Source organism: Sander lucioperca, chromosome 4 (assembly GCF_008315115.2).
Source record: "Sander lucioperca isolate FBNREF2018 chromosome 4, SLUC_FBN_1.2, whole genome shotgun sequence".
NCBI classification, from domain to species: Eukaryota; Metazoa; Chordata; class Actinopteri; order Perciformes; family Percidae; genus Sander; species Sander lucioperca.
The window spans coordinates 27,725,938-27,745,937 of NC_050176.1; the positions used below are offsets into that span (position 1 = coordinate 27,725,938).

General features: G+C 44.5%; 1 protein-coding gene across 1 annotated transcript in view; it reads right to left on the reverse strand.

The window, feature by feature from the left end:
• The window catches only part of LOC116059213 (homeobox protein Meis1-like), a 67,621-nt gene that overhangs the window by 7,252 nt on the left and 40,369 nt on the right, over positions 1-20,000 (reverse strand). Inside the window, exons 9-10 of the mRNA XM_035999976.1 lie at positions 11,541-11,617; positions 1,508-1,566 (exon numbers count right to left, since the gene is read on the reverse strand). Of these exons, the coding sequence (XP_035855869.1) occupies positions 1,508-1,566; positions 11,541-11,617 (136 nt within the window). The remainder of the gene's footprint in view (positions 1-1,507; positions 1,567-11,540; positions 11,618-20,000) is intronic.

Sequence of the window (20,000 nt, forward strand, 5' to 3'; positions counted from 1 at the left end):
TAAAATGTTCAATGGAGTGGTCAGTCAAAGCGATTAGCGTCTTTGTCTGGAGCTAATCCTGTCGGGGGTTTGGAGGCCATTCAATCCCTGAGTTTAAGCTTCTCTGCTCGCTTAAAACACGCCGAGCAGTCAAGAGAGCAAAAGGAGGAAAGGAGGGGGGGGTGGGGGGGGGAGTTCACTACTGAGGATGTTTTTTTCTTTTTACTGCTCAAATTCTGGTTGCGATGCAGGTTAGGCACAGGTGTTTAGGGTTTTCTGGTTTTGCACATAAAGACATTAAATCCTGCTTTCAGAAATGTGGATGAATTCTTCTCCATGTTTGACCAACAGGCTGTTCTCATGAACCATTCCTACATGAAGCTACGGAAGGTACAGCCCTGTAATTGGTAGGTATTTCATGTATTTATTACTGTCAGCACAACACTGACTGCTGCTCTACGCCATGCTATGCCCCGCTACGCCATGCTAAACCCTGGTACCCCATGCTACACCCTACTATGCCTCGCTACGCCATGCTAAGCCCTGCTACACCCTACTATGCCATGCTACACACTACTATGCCCCGCTACGCCATGCTAAGCCCTGCTACACCCTACTATGCCCTGCTATGCCCCGCTACGCCATGCTAAACCCTGGTACCTCATGCTACACACTACTATGCCCTGCTACACCCTACTATGCCATGCTATGCCCTGCTACACCCTACTATGCCCTGCTACACCCTACTATGCCCTGCTAGACCCTGCTACGCCATGCTAAGCCCTGCTATGCCCCCCACACCCCGCTATGCCATGCTACAGCATACTACCCCATACTACAGCATACTATGCCCTGCTACACCCTACTGTGCCCTGCTATGCCATGCTAAGCCCTGGTACCCCATGCTACACCCTGCTATGCCCTGCTACACCCTGCTACACCCTGCTATGCCATGCTATGCCATGCTATGCCCTGCTAAGCCCCCCTACACCCCGCTACGCCATGCTACAGCATACTACCCCATACTACAGCATACTATGCCCTGCTACGCGCTATGATCTGAACTGCTGCAACAATTTTTTCTAGTCATAGTTTCATTGTCTTTACTGTAATTGCCACTGTTCATCATACCAACTGCTACAAGTATTATGAATCATATTCCTCTAAAATCTGTAGATCTGTTTCACTGTTGGCAGCGGGAGACGTCCGAGTTTGTCCGAGGTTTCCTCCTAAAAGGACGTTTTTCCTCGCCACTGTCGCACCAAATGCTTGCTCTTGTTGTGTGTGGTTTGGTTTAGACCTACTCTAATCTGTAAAGTGTCCTGAGATAACTCCTTGTTATGATTTAATACTATAAATACAATTGAATTGCTGCACAAGAGCATGAAGATCCTCGCAGGGAGGAGGTCGGGATGGATGTTTGGCTCCTAAAACACACCGTGAACATAGGACAGATCATTTTTTTAAGAGGCAAAAGGCCAAACTGAGAGGACACGGCGAGTGTAAATATGAAAAATATGAAACCTACCTGCTCTGTTGGACTGGTCGATCATTGGCTGAACGATCCTCCGCCTCGCGTTGATGAACCTGTGGAACAGAAGAGGAAGAGGAGAGAAACCGGAGGAGGGAAGAGATGGAGGGAAAGACACAGAGAGAGAGAGAGATTATAAATAAGGTGGAGCAGCAGTGTTTCAATGTTCTGAACTTGGAACTGTTTTTCCAATTTTCTGTTTTTATTCAGAGGATCAGAAATTTAGAAAATTACAAAATTGCGTCTGAGCTCCAATTATTCAATACTGCCATGGTATTCTCTCCCTCGTTCTGCCCCCCCCACTCGAAACCATCAGTTGCACCTCTGACCCCAAAGTCTATCAGTTTTTAGTTTTTTTTTGGTCCATATGCAGTTAATGACCTGCATATTCCACAAAGTAGAGGAAGAGAATTTCATCGCAGTATTGAATAATTGGAGCCCAGACGCAATTTTGTAATTTTCTAAATTTCTGATCCTCTGAATAAAAACAGAAAATTGGAAAAACAGGTTAAAGATCCAATTTTTTTCCCAGAGGGAAAATATGGCATTTTAAAAGTACCCTATGTTTACGGTAGCTAGCTAACGGTAGACTACAGAGAGAGGGTGATATTTTTACATCCGTTTCGGAGCAACAGAGGGAAAATATTTCAGTCGACACATTAAGTGGAACCGAAATTTGCGTTCTAATCCATCTGGTCAGATTCCTACCGGTTGCGTAGGAACCGGTTCCATAGTGGAAGCTAAATTAATACTTTAATTTAGGTGCAGGGAGATTCTGACAGTGAATGTGTATGTTGATAACCCCCTGTATCACCTTTTGAAACTGTCCTTCTAAACTCAACTCTGTCTGATATTTCTTCAGGCTCTGCAAAGGAGGAATCAAGGTGGAAAAAAATGAAAAATTGGATATTTGAAGCCATTTTTCTGTTTTTCCAAATGTCAGTTTGTGCTTAGAAAATTGAACTGATAAGCGTTACACTGACCATCATTCCCTCCAATATCGTGAATCGTATCGCAATCGCAATTAAGATAATTTTCCTCACATGGTGCAGCCCTGGGCTGCAGCAGCGGAGCATTCAACAAGCACCCTCCTAAGTACACTCTTGAAAGCCATCATCCTGGTATGCACGACCTATGACCCGGCACCTTCTGTGACCCCTCCCCCCTCCCTCCCCCCCTCCCCCGGCCGCCTCCCCCTCTGCTCTGCTCTTCCTCAGCCCAAAGCCTGTCGACCCCTCCTGACCCGCCCCGCAGTGAAAGCAATGTGCTTCCCCACTTGATTTATGTCCCCTACAACGTCCTTCCCCCGTGGGGAGGGAGGCTTCCATTTCAACTCGGAAAAGAGGGAGGAGAGGGACGGGGTGTGAAGAAAGAAGAAAGAAAAAGTGGAGGGGGGACGACCCTGTTTTCTTTTCAGGAAAACAAAAGCCACAGCGGCCTTTTCAGGGGAGTAAAAAAAAAAAAAAAAAAAACCCAAAAAACGGCGAAGAGGAGAGATTGAGGGTGAGATGCAAAGGAGAGGAAGAGTAAAGGAGGATCTGCTTTAGCTCAATGCAGTCTCATGAACGGGTCCGTATGATATCGTATGAAGATGTACGCACACCAAAACGCGTGCTGGTCACGTGACGGCGGCCGGCTACGAGCTACGTGACGCCAGGCGCCAGTTGCTAGTTGGTTAACGCTCGTGTTGTCTTCCCGTCGACCATGATACGTTTAGTTTCTCTCGGTCTAAAATTAAAACTATTTGGTCGTCTTTTTTGACACTTTTGTGGCTTTTCCCAAAGTTTTTTTCGAACATTTTTCAGCATTTTATTTTGACGTTTTTCTCATTTTTTTCCCAATTTTTTTGTCACGTTCTTCGGTGTTTTTGTCGTTTTTTTTCGGCACATTTTATTGTTTTTCCCCCCGATATTTTTGGCACTTTTTTAAACCTGGTTTTATTTTAATTTTTTCAAATGCTATAAAATTCAATTGAACACCCAAATTCAATAAAAGTAGTGAAATGATAATTATTTTTACTTGTGAAGCGCGTTGTACGGGACCATCTACATCATTTATGTTTTTGACAATTTGGTTGAAAGAAAATTCGACCCGAGGACAGCAGGAGGATTAAGCCGCTACGGACCTCTGTCACAGCTCCGTCGTATCTGCGGCAGTTAGTAGATGTGTTTAGCCGAAAAAATGAAAAGAGGTGAAAAAGAGTTGACTGTGAGCCGGGTCGCCTGCCGCTCGTTTTGGCCGACATTACGGTTACATTTAGTCCACAAAATATGAGCGTTTTGCAGCGACAAAAGTTAAGATTAGGCACCAAAACGACCAGTTAAGATTAGGAAAAAGATGGTGGTTTGGATTAAAACACACATCTCCTGGGTGAAAGGCTTTAGTTTTCTCCGGGAAGTGAACACCACTCTCTGGCTTAAAGATGCACTATGAGTTGCTGCATGGTTTTCAGCGCAATTTCATTTTTGTCTCAAATCGTAGGCATCTCTCCTTGATCCGCTAGCTTCCTGCTCCCTGAACACACCGTGAAAAAGCCCGGTCTCGGGAGAGAACACAGGGGTCGTAAACATCAAAAAACAAACGCTACACTCTCAGAAATAAAGGTACAGAAAAGTAAAAAAAAAGTACAAATGATCGTCGCTGGGGCAGTACCCCCAACGGGAAGAAACTTGTACCATATTAATGGGTACAAAGAAGTACCCCTACAGTTTGTGTCTTTTAGGTACACAGGTTTAGGTACATTTAGTCTTAGAAAAGGCACGTATAAGTAGCTGCTACCCCAGAGGATTGTGTACCCTGTCACTTGAAAGGTACTTCTTAGTACCCCACAGGAAGTGTACCCTTTGACTTAAATAAGGTACTTTTTTGTACCCTACAGGATGTGTACCCGAAAGGTACTTCTTAGTAACCCATGAGAACACAATAGGACCTTTAATGGTACATTTGTGAATGTTGTACCTTAACTATTACTTTATATATGACAATGTACCTTTTCAAAGGGTACCTATATGTACCTTTCACCATGCATATTTCATTGTGTACCCTTTTCTTTGGAAAGGTACTTTTTGGTACTCAGCTGGAGACATGTTTGTACCTTTGCTGGCACATTTGTGAAATTTGTACCTTAAAGTACTTAATTGTACGCTCACTGTACCTTTATTTCTGAGAGTGTAGAGGCACAGGATAGGCACCAAAATACAACAAACCTATTGATGATTCTAGCCAATCACCGACAAGATGGTTGGGGGAGGGGGTGGGGGTTAGTGACAGTTAGTCAGTTAGTCATGACAGTTACGCAAAAATGTAATGGGGTGTTTTGAATTTACTTGGAACGTCAACAGAAGTGACGTCATGCATAGTGCACCTTTAAAAAGTCCGGTATGTTAACGCCCACCTGTATGTTTTATTTTTATCTTTTTCATCAAGAAGTAATACATACATATACTGTGTAATTTCATACTCCAATCAGAGTACAACTCCTACTAGTAACAGTATTCCTCTATACTCCACAGGATCTTAAACCACACTCAGGCATGCTCATACTCACTACATACATACCCACCTCCCCAACCATACACGCTCCATGCTTCCACTCCTCCATGTGTATATCTTTCATATTTTTGACACACACACACACACACACACACACACACACACACACACACACACACACACACACACACACACACACACACACACACACGCACACACGCATGCATTTCACTATCTTTGTGGGGATCCGTCATTGACATAATGCATTCCCTAGCCCCTTACCCTAACCTTAACCATCACCACTAAATGCCTAACCTTAACCCTTACCTTCACCCTAACCATAACCTAATTCTAACCCTAATCCTAAAACCAAGTCTTAACCCTCAAACAGACCTTTAAACTTGTGGGGTCCAGCATTTTGGCCCCACAAGGCTGTTGGGACCCCACAAGTATACTGGCTCCCGGTTTTTGGACCCCACGAATATAGTTAAACAAGAACACACACACACACACACACACACACACACACACACACACACACACACACTTGGATTCCAGCTCACCGATAATTGGACCCCAATTATCAATTTCGGCTCCTAACGGTCACAGACAACGTAATCAGAGAAAACGATTATTTTTCACGTTACCGTTTTGCAAGTAAACTCTTATTTTGTCTTTTGCGTTCTGAATCACAATTACTCTCTCGCCTCCTCCCGAAAAGCTAAACTCCAACATCTGAATATGTGTTTTTTTTATATTATTTACTTTAAGGTGTTTTCACTGTGGATTTGTTTAACTGTTTTTCACAGGTTTTTTTAACTTCAATAAATGCAACATCTTTCCAAAAGTCAACGAGTAATAGTGTTCAATAATCCCGATTTTAATACTGACCCAAAATAATTGCGATTCTGATTCTAGCAGCCCTAACCGATAGGTCTGATACTGACGGAGTTTCCTCCCTGAAGAGCTAATAAAATACTTGTATGTATGATGTACAGTTGAAAGAGAGGACTTGCACTCTCCCCGTACGTCCACACCGCCGCCGACTTGATCTTCTAAAGATACAGGAAGTCATTCATTTTCAATGGAAGCTGCTTCTCTCAGCTGCAAGGAGCGGAAAATCTGTCGGCGTCGCGTTTTGGGCGTTTTGAGCGACCAGAGCGTCAATCGGAAAGTTGAAAGTAGGTCAACTTTATGGTAATGAGCTATGACGCGGTTCAGCGGCAACCAATCAGAATATAGACGTCCTTCACGCTGGCTGATTCCAGAGAAACATACGATGTAAACTTTGGTTCCTACCAAAACATTAGTTCAGAGAAAAAGGAGGAGAAGCTCATCATGGCCGTTGCTGGGTTCCCTATCATTTATGATATTTGCGTATAGGGACCAGTTAACGTTACCTGCCGGTCACATGGTCTCTAAACAGTCCGCTCACGGTGAAGTCCTGCACGGATCAACAGCTGGCGGCTGCTCGCTCTGCCTGCACGCTGCTGCGGTTCAGCGGCTAACGAGCGAGCTAACTGCTAACAGACACCGCTGCGACCAACAACCAATACACATTCTGTCATTATATATGTCATTTATAAAAGGTTTCTAGTGTCAGTGTATTGGCCGTGCAGTGGCTGCTTGATCTTTTTCCATGATGAACATAGAATGCTGCTACGTCAGAGCGGCCAAAGCCTCAAACAGCTTCCCCGGACTTTCTGACAAGCGTCCTTGACCGGGCGGCCAGAGCTTCTTTGCAGCTCAAGTCGGCGGCGGCGTGGTCGTACAGTAATGAGAATGTGACACGGTTACAGTGCCTTGCAAAAGTGTTAACCCCCCCCATGCTAAATCAGTAATTTCATTAGCCGATAATCTCTGAGCTAGCTACGGAACAACAACGTCAGCTAACATCTTTACCTGAACTTGACACGTTATAAGTCACAGTAATAACGACCAATTCGACCCAATGTTCTAACATTCAGCTAATTTAGTAGCTTACATTTCAATTTGGGTTCTAATCAAGGGGGTGAGCTTCTCCTCGGACCGCGTAGCTCCTATGGCGCCATTTTGATGCTACCAAGCCATCACCTCCCGTTAGCATCCCATTGACTGCCATTCATTTTGGCGCCACTTTGACAGAGAATAACTTTACATCTGAAGAGTTTAAAGACTCTATTTGTCCGTTGTTTATTTCTAAAGAAACACGACAATGTATAAAAGGCTCCATTACCTTGTACCTCACGTTATGGCTCCGTAGCAGACGTTTTTATAAAAATAGGCTAACGATTGGGTCATAACCACGAGACTTACTGTCTCATAGTAGAGGAATTACCGTATAGTACAGGAGAAGCTCTCAGGCAGTTTGGACTTCCATTAGCTGTTTAAGTTTAATTACTAATGTTAACTATCATTTTAGTGATCAATAATTAGCCTGTGTCTATGTTATCTCCTTACATATACCTACGCTCTCCGTCTCTGCTAGATTGGGAATGATTGAGATTTCTCTTGGCACAGCTACCAGAAGACTTCCAACTTTCAGACAGGTTGCTCACGTCACATCTACGTCTTCAAGCTCAGTTGGAGGCTGCTCAGTAACGCTCAGCCATCACCGGGAAAGAGCTTCTAATATCCTTCACTGGTCTCCGTCCAGAGACACGGGATCTGTTGGTCCATTAGGCTATATATACGTCTATGGCTCTAATCTGCGCCATGAAATTACCAACTTCTTCTCTGGGGACTTCAAACGATAAACTTCACAACAACTGCACTCCTGCTCTCCCTCTGACAGATCAGATAGACACTCAGCCAAAGGCGGGAGTCTGGCACAACCACCTCCGATTGGCCCAAACTACGTTTCTGTTAAAAAAGCTTAAGCCCCCCTAAAAAGGGTCTAAAATCGCCCATGCCGTATAGATGCTTCCCATTTCGTGCTGAGCAAAAAAAACAAGATAAAAGTGTCCGTGTACTCGAATCAATAGATTAAAAATTACGTGACCATTTCACGAACTGCTGTGAGACCGTGTTGATTGTCAACATATGCATGTTAAAAAGAGTAAAAAGAAGTTTGTGTATTGCACCATTTGTAATAAAATATGTACATGTAACATACCAGTGTAGTCAGACTCTACCGAGGTTTTAAACAAAGCTGCTACAGACAGCACGCACACACACACACACACACACACACACACACACACACACACAGCTTGTAAAACAGTTGCTAAGCCCCGCCCACCCTCAGTGTCATTCCCAGGTCAGTACCCCCCACACCCCTCCACAACGGGTGTGTTTAAATAAACCAGTCCAGCTGTTTGCCATGAAAATGCCATTTACACCAACTGTCACACACACACACACACACACACACACACACACACACACACACACACACAGGACACACACACACACACACACACACACACACACACACACACGTGTCTGACAGTATAATGCAGCAGTCGGATAAAACCTTCATTTACAGCCTTCGTCTCCGCTCGCTCGTTCGCTCTGAAATCTGCAGAATCAGGAATCACACTGTGTGCGACCTGCTCCAGAGGCGTTACCACAGCAACAGCCAAATATTCGGAGGGAGCGGGTTCACGCTGACAGCTTCAGAGGCCCGACTGCTGGCCTTTGTAAAACGACTCAGCTGGTCGACATTATCGTTCAAAAAAACACATGAAAAGGTCACTATTCAACAATTACTTTTTAAGACTTTTAAGTTATTATTGTTAAGACTAAGAAGTTATTGTAATTTATCTGATTCTGCACACTTACATCCTATTATATTTTCTTTTCTTTTTTTTTACTAATTTTCACTGCTGCTTTCAAGCTTTATTGGGCTTTTTATTTTTAAAATAACCATATTTATTGTATATATGTATATCTATATATATATACCAGTCCTTCCAGAATTTCTTTTTTGTGATTGTTGCGGGCAAAAGTCCTTGATCATGCGGCACGTTTTCTTAAAAAAAAATGCGATGGAATATGTGGGATATTTATGCAATTTTATGCGATGAAATAGCGGGAACTTGCAAAAATTGCGGTTTCATCGTGGCTTCATCGCGGGGTTTGCAGCTTTTCGATGATGTTCACGTCGCGTAATTAAGTCACTTCATAACGTTCCCATGGCAACAGGGGAAAACGGGTCTTGTGTGAAGTAAACGCAACATTTCTCAACTTTCTGCTAAGATATATGTGTGACTTTTTTGCAACGAAAATGCGGGGATCATGAAATCATGCAAGCCCCGCATATTTTGTGTGGAAATCAGCAATTTATGCGGCGAAAGTGCGGCGTATTTGAAAAAATGCGCTCCCCCCCCCGCATAAATATGCAGACTTTGGCTGATTATGCGTTGAATTATGCACTAAACTAAATCAACTGAACTTCACTAAGGACTTTAGGGTGGATTTCTCCTCTCGATGAGTCGAAAGCAGCTGTTTAAAATCTGATGTTTGTGAAATGTGATTCTTGTTTTGTCTGTGACTTGTACATGACGTCGCTGCTGGTGACACGGCTTCTTGTTTTTAAACTTCCTGCTGTAATAATTTGTCTGTGTGCACCCTTCCGCTGTTTATAACTCATGCAAAGTATATTTGTTTAGGTGTCAAATTGATTGATTGATAGAATTTATTTCCATATCTATGTAGGCAAATCAAGCTGAGACTGAAAACTTGAACACACGCTTTGGGAAGTTGTTTATCCCTCCTGTTGTCCTTGTAAAAGTTTCTATATCAGAAATTTGGGGATTTTTCAACCAAATTGCCAAAAGAAAATAATGTTGATGGTTCCCTACAACGCTCTTCACAGGTTAAATAAATGATCAGTTCACTATTTTAATTGAATTTGGGTGTTTTATTCAATATTATAGCATGTAAAGAAAGATTTTATAATAGAACGTTGAAAAACATAGGAAGAAAATGGTCAAAAAAGCACCGAAATAAAGTGACAAAAACGTCAGGATAATCGACGACCAAAACGTTGGAATTTTTTTTAATTTAATTTAAATTATTGCTCCCCAGTGGGGAAATTACAATTTACACTCTGTTTGTTAGAAATCACTACACACAGGCCTGAAATACACACACAAGCTCAGGACCTATTCATGCATAAATGGAGAGATGTCAGAGTGAGTGGGCTGCCAGTGCTGGACCAGCGCCCTGAGCGGTTTGGGGGGTGCCTTGCTCAAGAGGAGGTGAACTAGCATCTCTCAAGCTACCAATCCACACTCTGTACTTTGGTCCGTACTGGTTGACCCTCCGGTTCCCAACCCAACTCCCTACGGACTGATCTACTGCCACCCACAGTTTTACATTTTGACCCAGAAAAACAAAAAGTTGCATCATGGTCTACGGGGAAGACAACACAAGAGTTAAATTAGCTTAACAGATTAAGGGGACTTTCACACCTGAAAGTCTGAACTACAAGGTCCGGACCAAGGTTCATGTTTTTTTTTACATTTGATCTGGTAGGTTTTGCATTCCCACTGTAGTTATGCAAACGCACTAAAGATCTATACGTGACAAAATTACGTCCTGCCGTCACCACTTAACAAGTAAACTTCTGATTAATTCTCAGCTCTGATAGCCGACAGCTGTCTGCTCTGAGCGCAGATGGGAAAAGGGTATTTTACAATAACTTTGAATGCAAATAGCGAAGCGAGTTTCGAGTAAACGCACCATTGTCCCATCGGCAGCTGCAGACATTAAAAATCCTCTACAGTGAAAAACAGTCACCCTTTACACCGTTTAGCTGTCAGCATTTTAACCGTGTTTAACCACGCTGCTAGCTAACGGTAGGCTAACGTTACATGCTGTCAGGTGTCATTAGCGTTCCGTGCATCGGAGCATCAGAGGGGGCAGCACAGGCATTTACTGTAAGTGGCACCGAAATCAGGCACAATCAGTATTAAGGGACCACTAAGGTCTATATAAAAGAGACTTCAGATACAGTATTAGGGGACCACTAAGGCCTATATAAAAGAGACTTCAGATACAGTATTAGGGGACCACTAAGGCCTATATAAAAGAGACTTCAGATACAGTATTAGGGGACCACTAAGGCCTATATAAAAGAGACTTCAGATACAGTATTAGGGGACCACTAAGGTCTATATAAAAGAGACTTCAGATACAGTATTAGGGGACCACTAAGGCCTATATAAAAGAGACTTCAGATACAGTATTAGGGGACCACTAAGGCCTATATAAAAGCATCCAAAAAGCACCATGTCATAGGACCTTTAAATTGGCAAAAATTTGCTGAACCATTTAAATTCAAGCGACCGTGTTAGATCCCCAACAGTGAAACTTGCTGACGTTTCCGTTACTGTATCAGTAAACAGAAAACTCCTACAGGTCTCTATCTCCCGCCTCCAAGCTCCAATTAACTCTCCAATTAGCCGCCTCCTCCCGTCTGTGACTGTGACCGGGGGATGTTTGGAGACTGGGCATAAACCCCCACAGGAATTAATCATTCAAATCATTAGGGTTGCCTCCCGAACACACAACACAGAGAGTCTCGAGCTCCAGCAAAACGGCACTGACTCACCAGTTGTTGACTTGCAGGTTGGTGAGGCCGGTGTCCTGAGCCAGCTGCTTCTTCTGCTCCTCCGACGGGTACGGGTGCTACAGTGGGACAAAAACACACAGATGTCAACACGCCGTAAAACATCATAGGGTCGTTTCATCTTCTTCTTTTTCTCCTCGTTGTTAGTTTCAGCCTCCAAGCTGCTTATTAGCGTTAAAGAAGGGAGGAGGGCCTAGACTCATTAAGGGGATATGAAATGGAGCATAATTAATGTTGAGCCAATTAGAGAGGGAAGCCAAGTGGAGAGAGAGAGCTCTATTAATTACACTGTGTGTGTGTGTGTGTGTGTGTGTGTGTGTGTGTGTGTCTGTTCTTGTTAAAATACATTCGTGGGGTTGAAAAACCGGGAATACAGTATACTTGTGGGGTCCAGACAGCTTTGTGGGGCTAAAATGCTGGAACCCACAAGTTTAAAGGTCTGTTTGAGGGTTAATACTTGGTTTTAGGATTAGGGTTAGAATTAGGTTATGGTTAGGGTTAAGGTTAGGCATTTAGTTGTGATGGTTAAGGTTAGGGTAAGGGGCTAGGGAATGCATTATGTCAATGACGGGTCCCTACAAAGATAGTGCCACGCACTATGTGTGTGTGTGTGTGTGTGTGTCAACTGGGGAAGCTCCATGGTGATATCTATTATTTCAGTTCTTTATCCTGTGGTATCTCCTTTACGAATTGGATTACTGGAGGACTGAGCCTCTGTATATGGGCGTGCGCTCTGCCATGTGAGCTACCCAGGCGCCCATGATTTACTGGTGGCAAATGCATGGGGAAAAAAGCCCAACGTTTAATAAGACGATGCAAGAAACCTGCAAGTTGCATACAGTATTAACGGGTAATTACCATTTTTTTTCAACCTGGACCCTATTAACTTACATCGCAGCTTGTTTCTCTGCTGCCGACTGCAGCGATCTCTCTTAATACTGGACCAATGTCAAAGATTGTTGTTCTCATCAGTCACTTAGACACAGACACATGTGAACATAGGGTCCAGGTTGAAAAAACAATAGTAGTTACCCTTTAATTAAGATGAAAACATACAGGATTAGTATCTGCATTTAAAATAAAGCAGCATGAAACCACCTCTGGCGTCTGGTTTCAGCTCTAAATACACAAAATGGGAGTGGACAGGAGGGAAAAGTTAAGACGATAAATAATGTTTCTCTGCAACAGCTGACAGCGAGTGAGAGTTTCTTCATCTGCTGACCGAAACCAGCTGCTGCGGATCGTCCGCGGCACGTCGCTGCCCGTCCCTGACCCAGATAGCAGCACTTTCAGGAGCTATTTTCAAACTGATGTAACAGTGCTGCTGAAAGTTCAGGCTCGTTAAACTCTGCAGAGAGCAGAGCATCCAAACATACGGACACATGGGGGAGACTTTATACTAACTAACAGGGCTGTAGTACTTGAATCTGGACTCGCCAAATATTCTAGTTGGTCTCGTCCGAGTCCAGGGCTGTGTCTCAAAGCGCCTACTTGCACACTTCAAAAACTTAGTTTTAAGTATATAGTGGAGATAACGCAAAAAGTCAGTGCACTGAAAGTACCAGGATGACCGCCCTAAAAACGGTCAAAAAGTCCAGTGTGGAACGATGGACCCTACTCGCACTAAACGGGCGCCGTCTTGACTACAAAGCGGAAAGAGGAGGGACCAGGGACGTCGACCGGCAGCTGATTGGACGAACGCATCACGTGGGTCTGGCTTCTCCCGGATTTCACAACCGAGCATAATGGCGGCTCGTTCAGAATACGATCTCGTATTTAAGATAGTTCACCGAAACGTGTTTCTGGAAACATCTTAAGTGAGAAATACGCCGTGCAGTTGCTGAATCTTGCTGAAAAGATATATGCTTTGTGTCTTAATTTGTAAAGTAACTAGTAACTACAGCTGTCAGATTAATGTAGTGGAGTAAAAAGTGCAATATTTCTCTCTATTAGATTGTCCCATCCACATTTTCATTGTGTTTTAAAACCTGCAGAATCTTCCCTACGCCAAAGAAGGCGAGCGTAAACACACGTCACGGAGCATCACGGTTCAGGGCTACTCTGATTTCAGAGTTTCCACTCTGGTTTTTTTAATCTGGAGCCACCTGCTCATTAAATGATAATCCTGTTAGCAGGGAGTGGCAGCTCTCACAAATGACTTATTTGCCAAAAAACACCATCTTGTTTTTGTCTCACCTCACCATTCTGCAGTGGTGTGCAGGTGTACGCCACGACGCTGTCATATCACTGTTGGGTGTGCTCGGTACTTGGGATCACTGGCTGGCAGCAAAATATCTTTTTAAACATGTTTGACATCGAACATAACTCAGGGGATTGGCAGAATCGGCCCATATCAAACGCTCTTTATCACTGTAATAAAGTCTGCAGCTCTCCTTTCATCTGCACATTTACAGTAATGGATGCAAGGCATGACTGGCAGGTCTGAACACACACACACACACACACACACACACACACACACACACAGATGTGATGTGGGGGAGGTGTTGTTGTTTAGTGTCCCAGTAAACCTGTTAAGAGGGTGTAATTACTACTCATTTAAAGTGTGTGTGTGTGTGTGTCGGAGGGTATTCTGGCTTCATGGCTGCCTCCCCTGAAGTCGTACACAAAATCTAGCAGCCACAGCTCATAAAGTTGAGCCACAAGCCGACGTGCTGTTTACACACACCCACACACACACACACACTGCTTTTTTACGTTTTTATTTCATGTAAAAGTGTAAAACCGTCCTCCCTGTTGATGTAATTAGTGTGAAATTTCCCTCCTGCTCGTTCTCACATGTTATTTGCTTCCTTAATTGACTTCTTTACAAATCGGAGCGCAAGCAGGTGCTGCAAGCTTTGTGTGTACGCTACCATTTGTTTACAGTCACCCAACTCGTTAAAGAGCTGCTTTGGCTTACAAATTACACATGTGACTCCGTCAAAACAGCTGGAAAGACTTTGCACGTTCAAGTGCTTCGACAGAGCAGCAGGCAGAATTTGCACACACGCACACACACACAAAAAAAAGAAAGAAACTCCAGCGTCGGTATGAAGAGTCGAGAGAAACGAGTCCTAAACTTCAAAGCGAGCGCCACAATTACAGAGAAGGACTTCAGTGCGCTCAGCTGAGGAATGGGCCTCCTGAGCCGAGCGGGACAGATGAGTTAGCAGGAAGCCCCGGTGCTGACCTCACAGCCCCCCTGCCCTCCAACCATCAGGGGTCAGGGGGCGCTGGGACACCTCCATCCATCCATCAGCAGCTGTTTACAGCCACAGAGCTGCAGATGTGGGTGATGGCGAGGCCACGGCGATCCGCAGGCACCAACACGTGTCCAGCCGCCTCCAGCAAAGTCACCAGAGACGTGACCGTCAGGATCGTTTGGTACCGAAACCCAGAGATGCTCTCAAGGATCGGAGCTAGTGTCCAAGTCAAGTCTTAAGTCTTTAAAGTGCCCATATTATGAAAAAAATCAAATTTTCTGAGTTATGTTGTGTCTCTGGTGCTTCCACACAAATACAAACTTGGAAAAAAAACATCCATGCTGTTTAGAGTGAGATACGGTTCCTGAATGTGTCCTGCCTTCAGTCTCCGGGTGAGCTGGTCAAAATTTGCACGGCTTTCTACGTCACTAGCCGAGACGAGGTGGCTAACCGTAGCATGCTAGCTCTAGCACACTAGCTCGTTCTGAATGGCAAAACACTGCTACAACACACACTAGTTCACCATAATCTACAAAAGAACTACTTCCATGTCCCTGTTCTACAGGTATTCCACGCAAAGTTGGAAGTGCGCCCTCGTTTAGGAGAAGTCTCCCGGCTAATCCTGCCTTGTACTACTGAAGATGTAGAAACAGCTAGCTAGCTCATGTAGTCCTTACCTAGCTACTGAGCATGTGGTCTTACCTAGCTACTGAGCATGTGGTCTTACCTAGCTACTGAGCATGTAGTCCTTACCTAGCTACTGAGCATGTGATCTTACCTAGCTACTGAGCATGTGATCTTACCTAGCTACTGAGCATGTGCGACTGCCAACAAAGATGTTACAGCAGTGAGAGGTCTCACTCTGTAGCTAAAACAGAGACCTGAACACAGGGTGAAAAGAGGAGCTGCAGCAATGTGCAGTACAACAACAATATGGTGTTTTTAGAAAATTAAACCATGTAAACCTATTCTGGTACAACCTCTAAATACAATTATGAACCTGAAAATGAGCATAATATGTACACTTTAAGTTAGAGTCTAAGTCAAGTCTTAAGTCTTTAAACTAGAGTCTCGGTCAAGTTTTATGTCTCTAAACTAGAGTCTGAGTTAAGTTTAAGGGCCCTATCTTGTACCCAGCGCAATTGACTTTGTACACCGATGCATGTATCGTTCCTATTTTGCACCCGCGGACTTTTCCCTCAACAGACTCACGTCGGTAAATTAGGGAATGAACGTGCGCTCCCGGGGGGGGGGGTTCAGCAAAAAGAGGCGGCGCAAACGTTCCCTAGTGCTATCTTGCAGTTTCAGAAAACAGTTCCGCCAGCTACTTGCGTTTGGCCTTTGATACTTGCGTTTCAGATCGTTAAAATAGGGCCCTAAGTCTCTGAGCTAGAGACTTACTACCTGTTACGTACGTAGGTTATAGGTAACGCAGGGAGTCTACTCAAGAGTCCCGCACCTCGAGTCATAGTCGAATCTGAAGTCACTTGTGGCACACAGTAAAGTCTGATAAATGTCCGCTTCGACTGATTCAGACATTTGCGTTCTGGCGTACCGCTCCACCGAGTTGATGTGTAGATAAGTTCATTTTTGCAGCGCATGTGTGGAAAGGGGGGTTAGGTTTCTTAGACAAGAACAAAAGGTCCAACTATCAGGACTGTAGTGGGTCTAATCAAACCTAAAACTCTTCTGTGTTTGGTTAAAAAGAAAAGCCTCTGTTCTGTTGCTCCCTCGCCCTGCAGTGAAAACATCATCCATTACCTCTGTGACAGGCCCCCTGGGGACCCCAGGGCCTGGCGCTCTGTGGGGGTCGCCGTTATTGACCTCGCTCCCCCCCCCCTCACACACACACACACACACACACACACACACATACACGAAAAATGTGCAGCATGTGGTCACATACATCACGGAGCAGCCTTTCTTCCCTGACAGCGTAAATGAGCGTCCGTCAGATAATGAAGCGAGGAGGCGACAGATGGAGGGAAGGTTTCGAGGCGTCTGAAAGACTCTGAACTAAACTAAAAAAAAACGCAGTTGAAGACAGTTTCGACTTAATTAAGACCCAACAAAGCAAAGTTTTTCTGTAATAATCTGAAACTTGTTGCCATTTATAAACGCTTTCTGATTCTCATTTCTTTTCTGTAATAAGCTGTCAAACTGAACGGTATCATCACGAATCTGGACTATAGCGCCGACATGTTTGTAAAATGCTAGCGTGCACAAACGCACGCATCCACACACACACACAAGCATCTGCGAGCGCACACACACACACACACACACACACACACACACAAGCTTCTGCACATGCACGCACAAACACACACACAAACAAACACACACACATACCCGCACAAACACACACACGTGCACACGCGCACACACGCTTCTGCACACACACGCACAAACACACACACACAAACATGCATACACGAACGTGTGCACATGCACAAACACACACACATGCGCACAAACACATAGACACACACGCATACACACATGCACGCATACACACACACACACACACACACACACACACACACAAACGCACGCATCCACACACACACACGCAGGCCCAAACACACACACACACACACACACACACATGCATACACGCATGTGTGCACACGCACAAACACACACACACACACGCACAAACACACACACATACACGCACAAACACACACACACGTGCACACACACGCACACACGCACAAACACACACACACACACACACATGCATACATGCACGTGTGCACACGCACAAACACACACATGCGCGCATACACACACACACACACACACAAACGCACGCATCCACAAACACACACACATGCGCACAAACACATACACACACGCATACACACATGCGCACATGCACCCACACGCACACACACGTGCACACACACACACACACACACACACACAGGGCATGAGGCGCAAAATGTACTTAAATATCAAAATTCATTAAGCAGAGTGGTATTATATACTGTAGTTGTTTTTGCATGTTCATGTATCTGCACACAAATATTATTCATCATATTTATAATAATATTTAACGTCAGGAGTTCATTTTTCAATTGAGAGATTTTGGGCTATTCGTCTTCTTTAACTTTTCTTCTTTCAGACTAGTGGAAAGAAACTACACTATGGTTCTATTATTACTATTACTTTACTCTATTTGTGTCTGTAGATTTAGCCTAAATTCACCCAAAGTTACATTACATAGTTTCTCTGCTTGGGGTGGACCTGTGTTAACAGTCTGAGTTATATTTTACTTTGATTAAATTCTGCGTCTGCAGATTCCTCCTATCTCTCCCTCCCTCTCCCTCCTTCCCTCCCTCTCCTCTCCTCTCTCTCTCCTCCCTCTCCTCTCCTCTCTCTCTCCTCCCTCCCTCCCTCTCTCTCCCAGGTACTACCAACTGTTGTCCTTCACACCTCACCTCCAACAGCTTAGGCCTGCTTTTCCTCCCTCTCTCTCTCTCTCTCTCTCTCTCTCTCTCTCTCTCTCTCTGTCTCTCTCTCTCTCTCTCTCCCTGAGGTACCAGTGTTTTCTCCCTCTCTTTCTCTCTCTCTCTCCCTCCCTCCTCACCCCCCCCCCTCTCTCTCTCTCTCTCCCTCTCCCCCTCCCTCAGGTACCAGTGTTTTCTTCCTCTCTTTCCCTCCCTCTCCCCCCCTCTCTCTCTCTCTCTCTCCTTCTCTCCCTCTCTCTCCCAGGTACCAGTGCCCCTTCCTCCCCCCTCTCCCCTCTCCTCTCCCCTCCCATCTGCTGCAGGACTCGCTGTCCTCCAGGTTCAGCTCAGGCTCCTGGCAGCGGGCCCGACCCCCGCAGAACTCGCCCGATTTAGCCTCTCCATGTTTGGATGCAGGCAGGCAGGGGGAGATGGGAGGCAAAGGTGGGGGTGGTGGGGGTGTGTGGTTGTTCTGCTGGCCTCAGCCAAAACCATGAGTCAGTATGGACTGGGACCGGCCCTCCCACCGTTACCGGACCACTCATTACAGCTTCACGCTCGTAAAAAAACAATATTGCCCTTTGGAGGTTCTTAAGTTCTTGCCATTTAGAATGATTGGGAATTGATTTACTGTTTTATGCTGATGAACATAAAAGATATTAATATAAAGTTAGTTGGGAATAACTCTTGTCGTCTTCTCTCGGACACACCCGGTCTGCACCCGAGCAGACAAACCGAGCGATGTTTTCACAGTTACGCCGTAACCCTAACGAGAAAAATAATAACTTTACATACAGTATATATAGCGCCTTTCACGAAACCCAAGGACAATGGAAAATGTGTCTTCTCATCAGCCTGTAAAGAGTTTACATAAAGCTGCTATTCATTTCTATTGTTATATATATATATATATATATTAGGGCTGTCAAACGATTACATTTTCTTAATCGCGATTAATTGTTGAATTTCTATAGTTAATCGCGATTAATCGCATATTTTATCACATGATTAACATTCTATTATTTTGCATTTCAGAACAGTTTTTAAGTTAACAATGGAAAGCCATTCTTACCAGTGGATCTTGATTGGGGATCAAATGAATGCAAAGAAAGTGACTTTATGAACTTGATTTTAAGATTTGTACAATTTTGAATGCACCACGAGGCTGTAAATTACCAGTTTCTTTGAACGCGCCGTCTGTGTTTTTCCAACAACGGCAGCTGCAGATTGTTACATGCCGGTGTTGAATCCTCTACAGTGAGTCATACCTGCCAACACACCCGGGTTTCTCCCATTTTTTAGCCTCTATCTCTCGGACCCCTCCCGGTTTGTTATTTCTTCCGGGAAACTCCCGTAATTTGCACGGCCCAAACTCCTTTATAAATAATCGGACCAATATGTTTGTCTAATGTTGACCAGTTGCCAGATCTTGTATGAAACGCATCCTTTCACACAATCCATACACAATATACAATGTTCAACCCGTTTGTCACCTCAACCTGGCAACCTATAACCCTCAACCTGGCAACCTATAACTGTACGTCCACACCGCCGCCGACTTGAGCTGCAAAGAAGCTCTGGCCGCCCGGTCGAGGACGCTGGTCAGAAAGTCCGGGGAAGCTGTTTGAGGCTTTGGCCGCTCTGACGTAGCAGCATTCTATGTTCATCATGGAAAAAGATCAAGCAGCCACTGCACGGCCAATACACTGACACTAGAAACCTTTTATAAATGACATATATAATGACAGAATGTGTATTGGTTGTTGGTCGCAGCGGTGTCT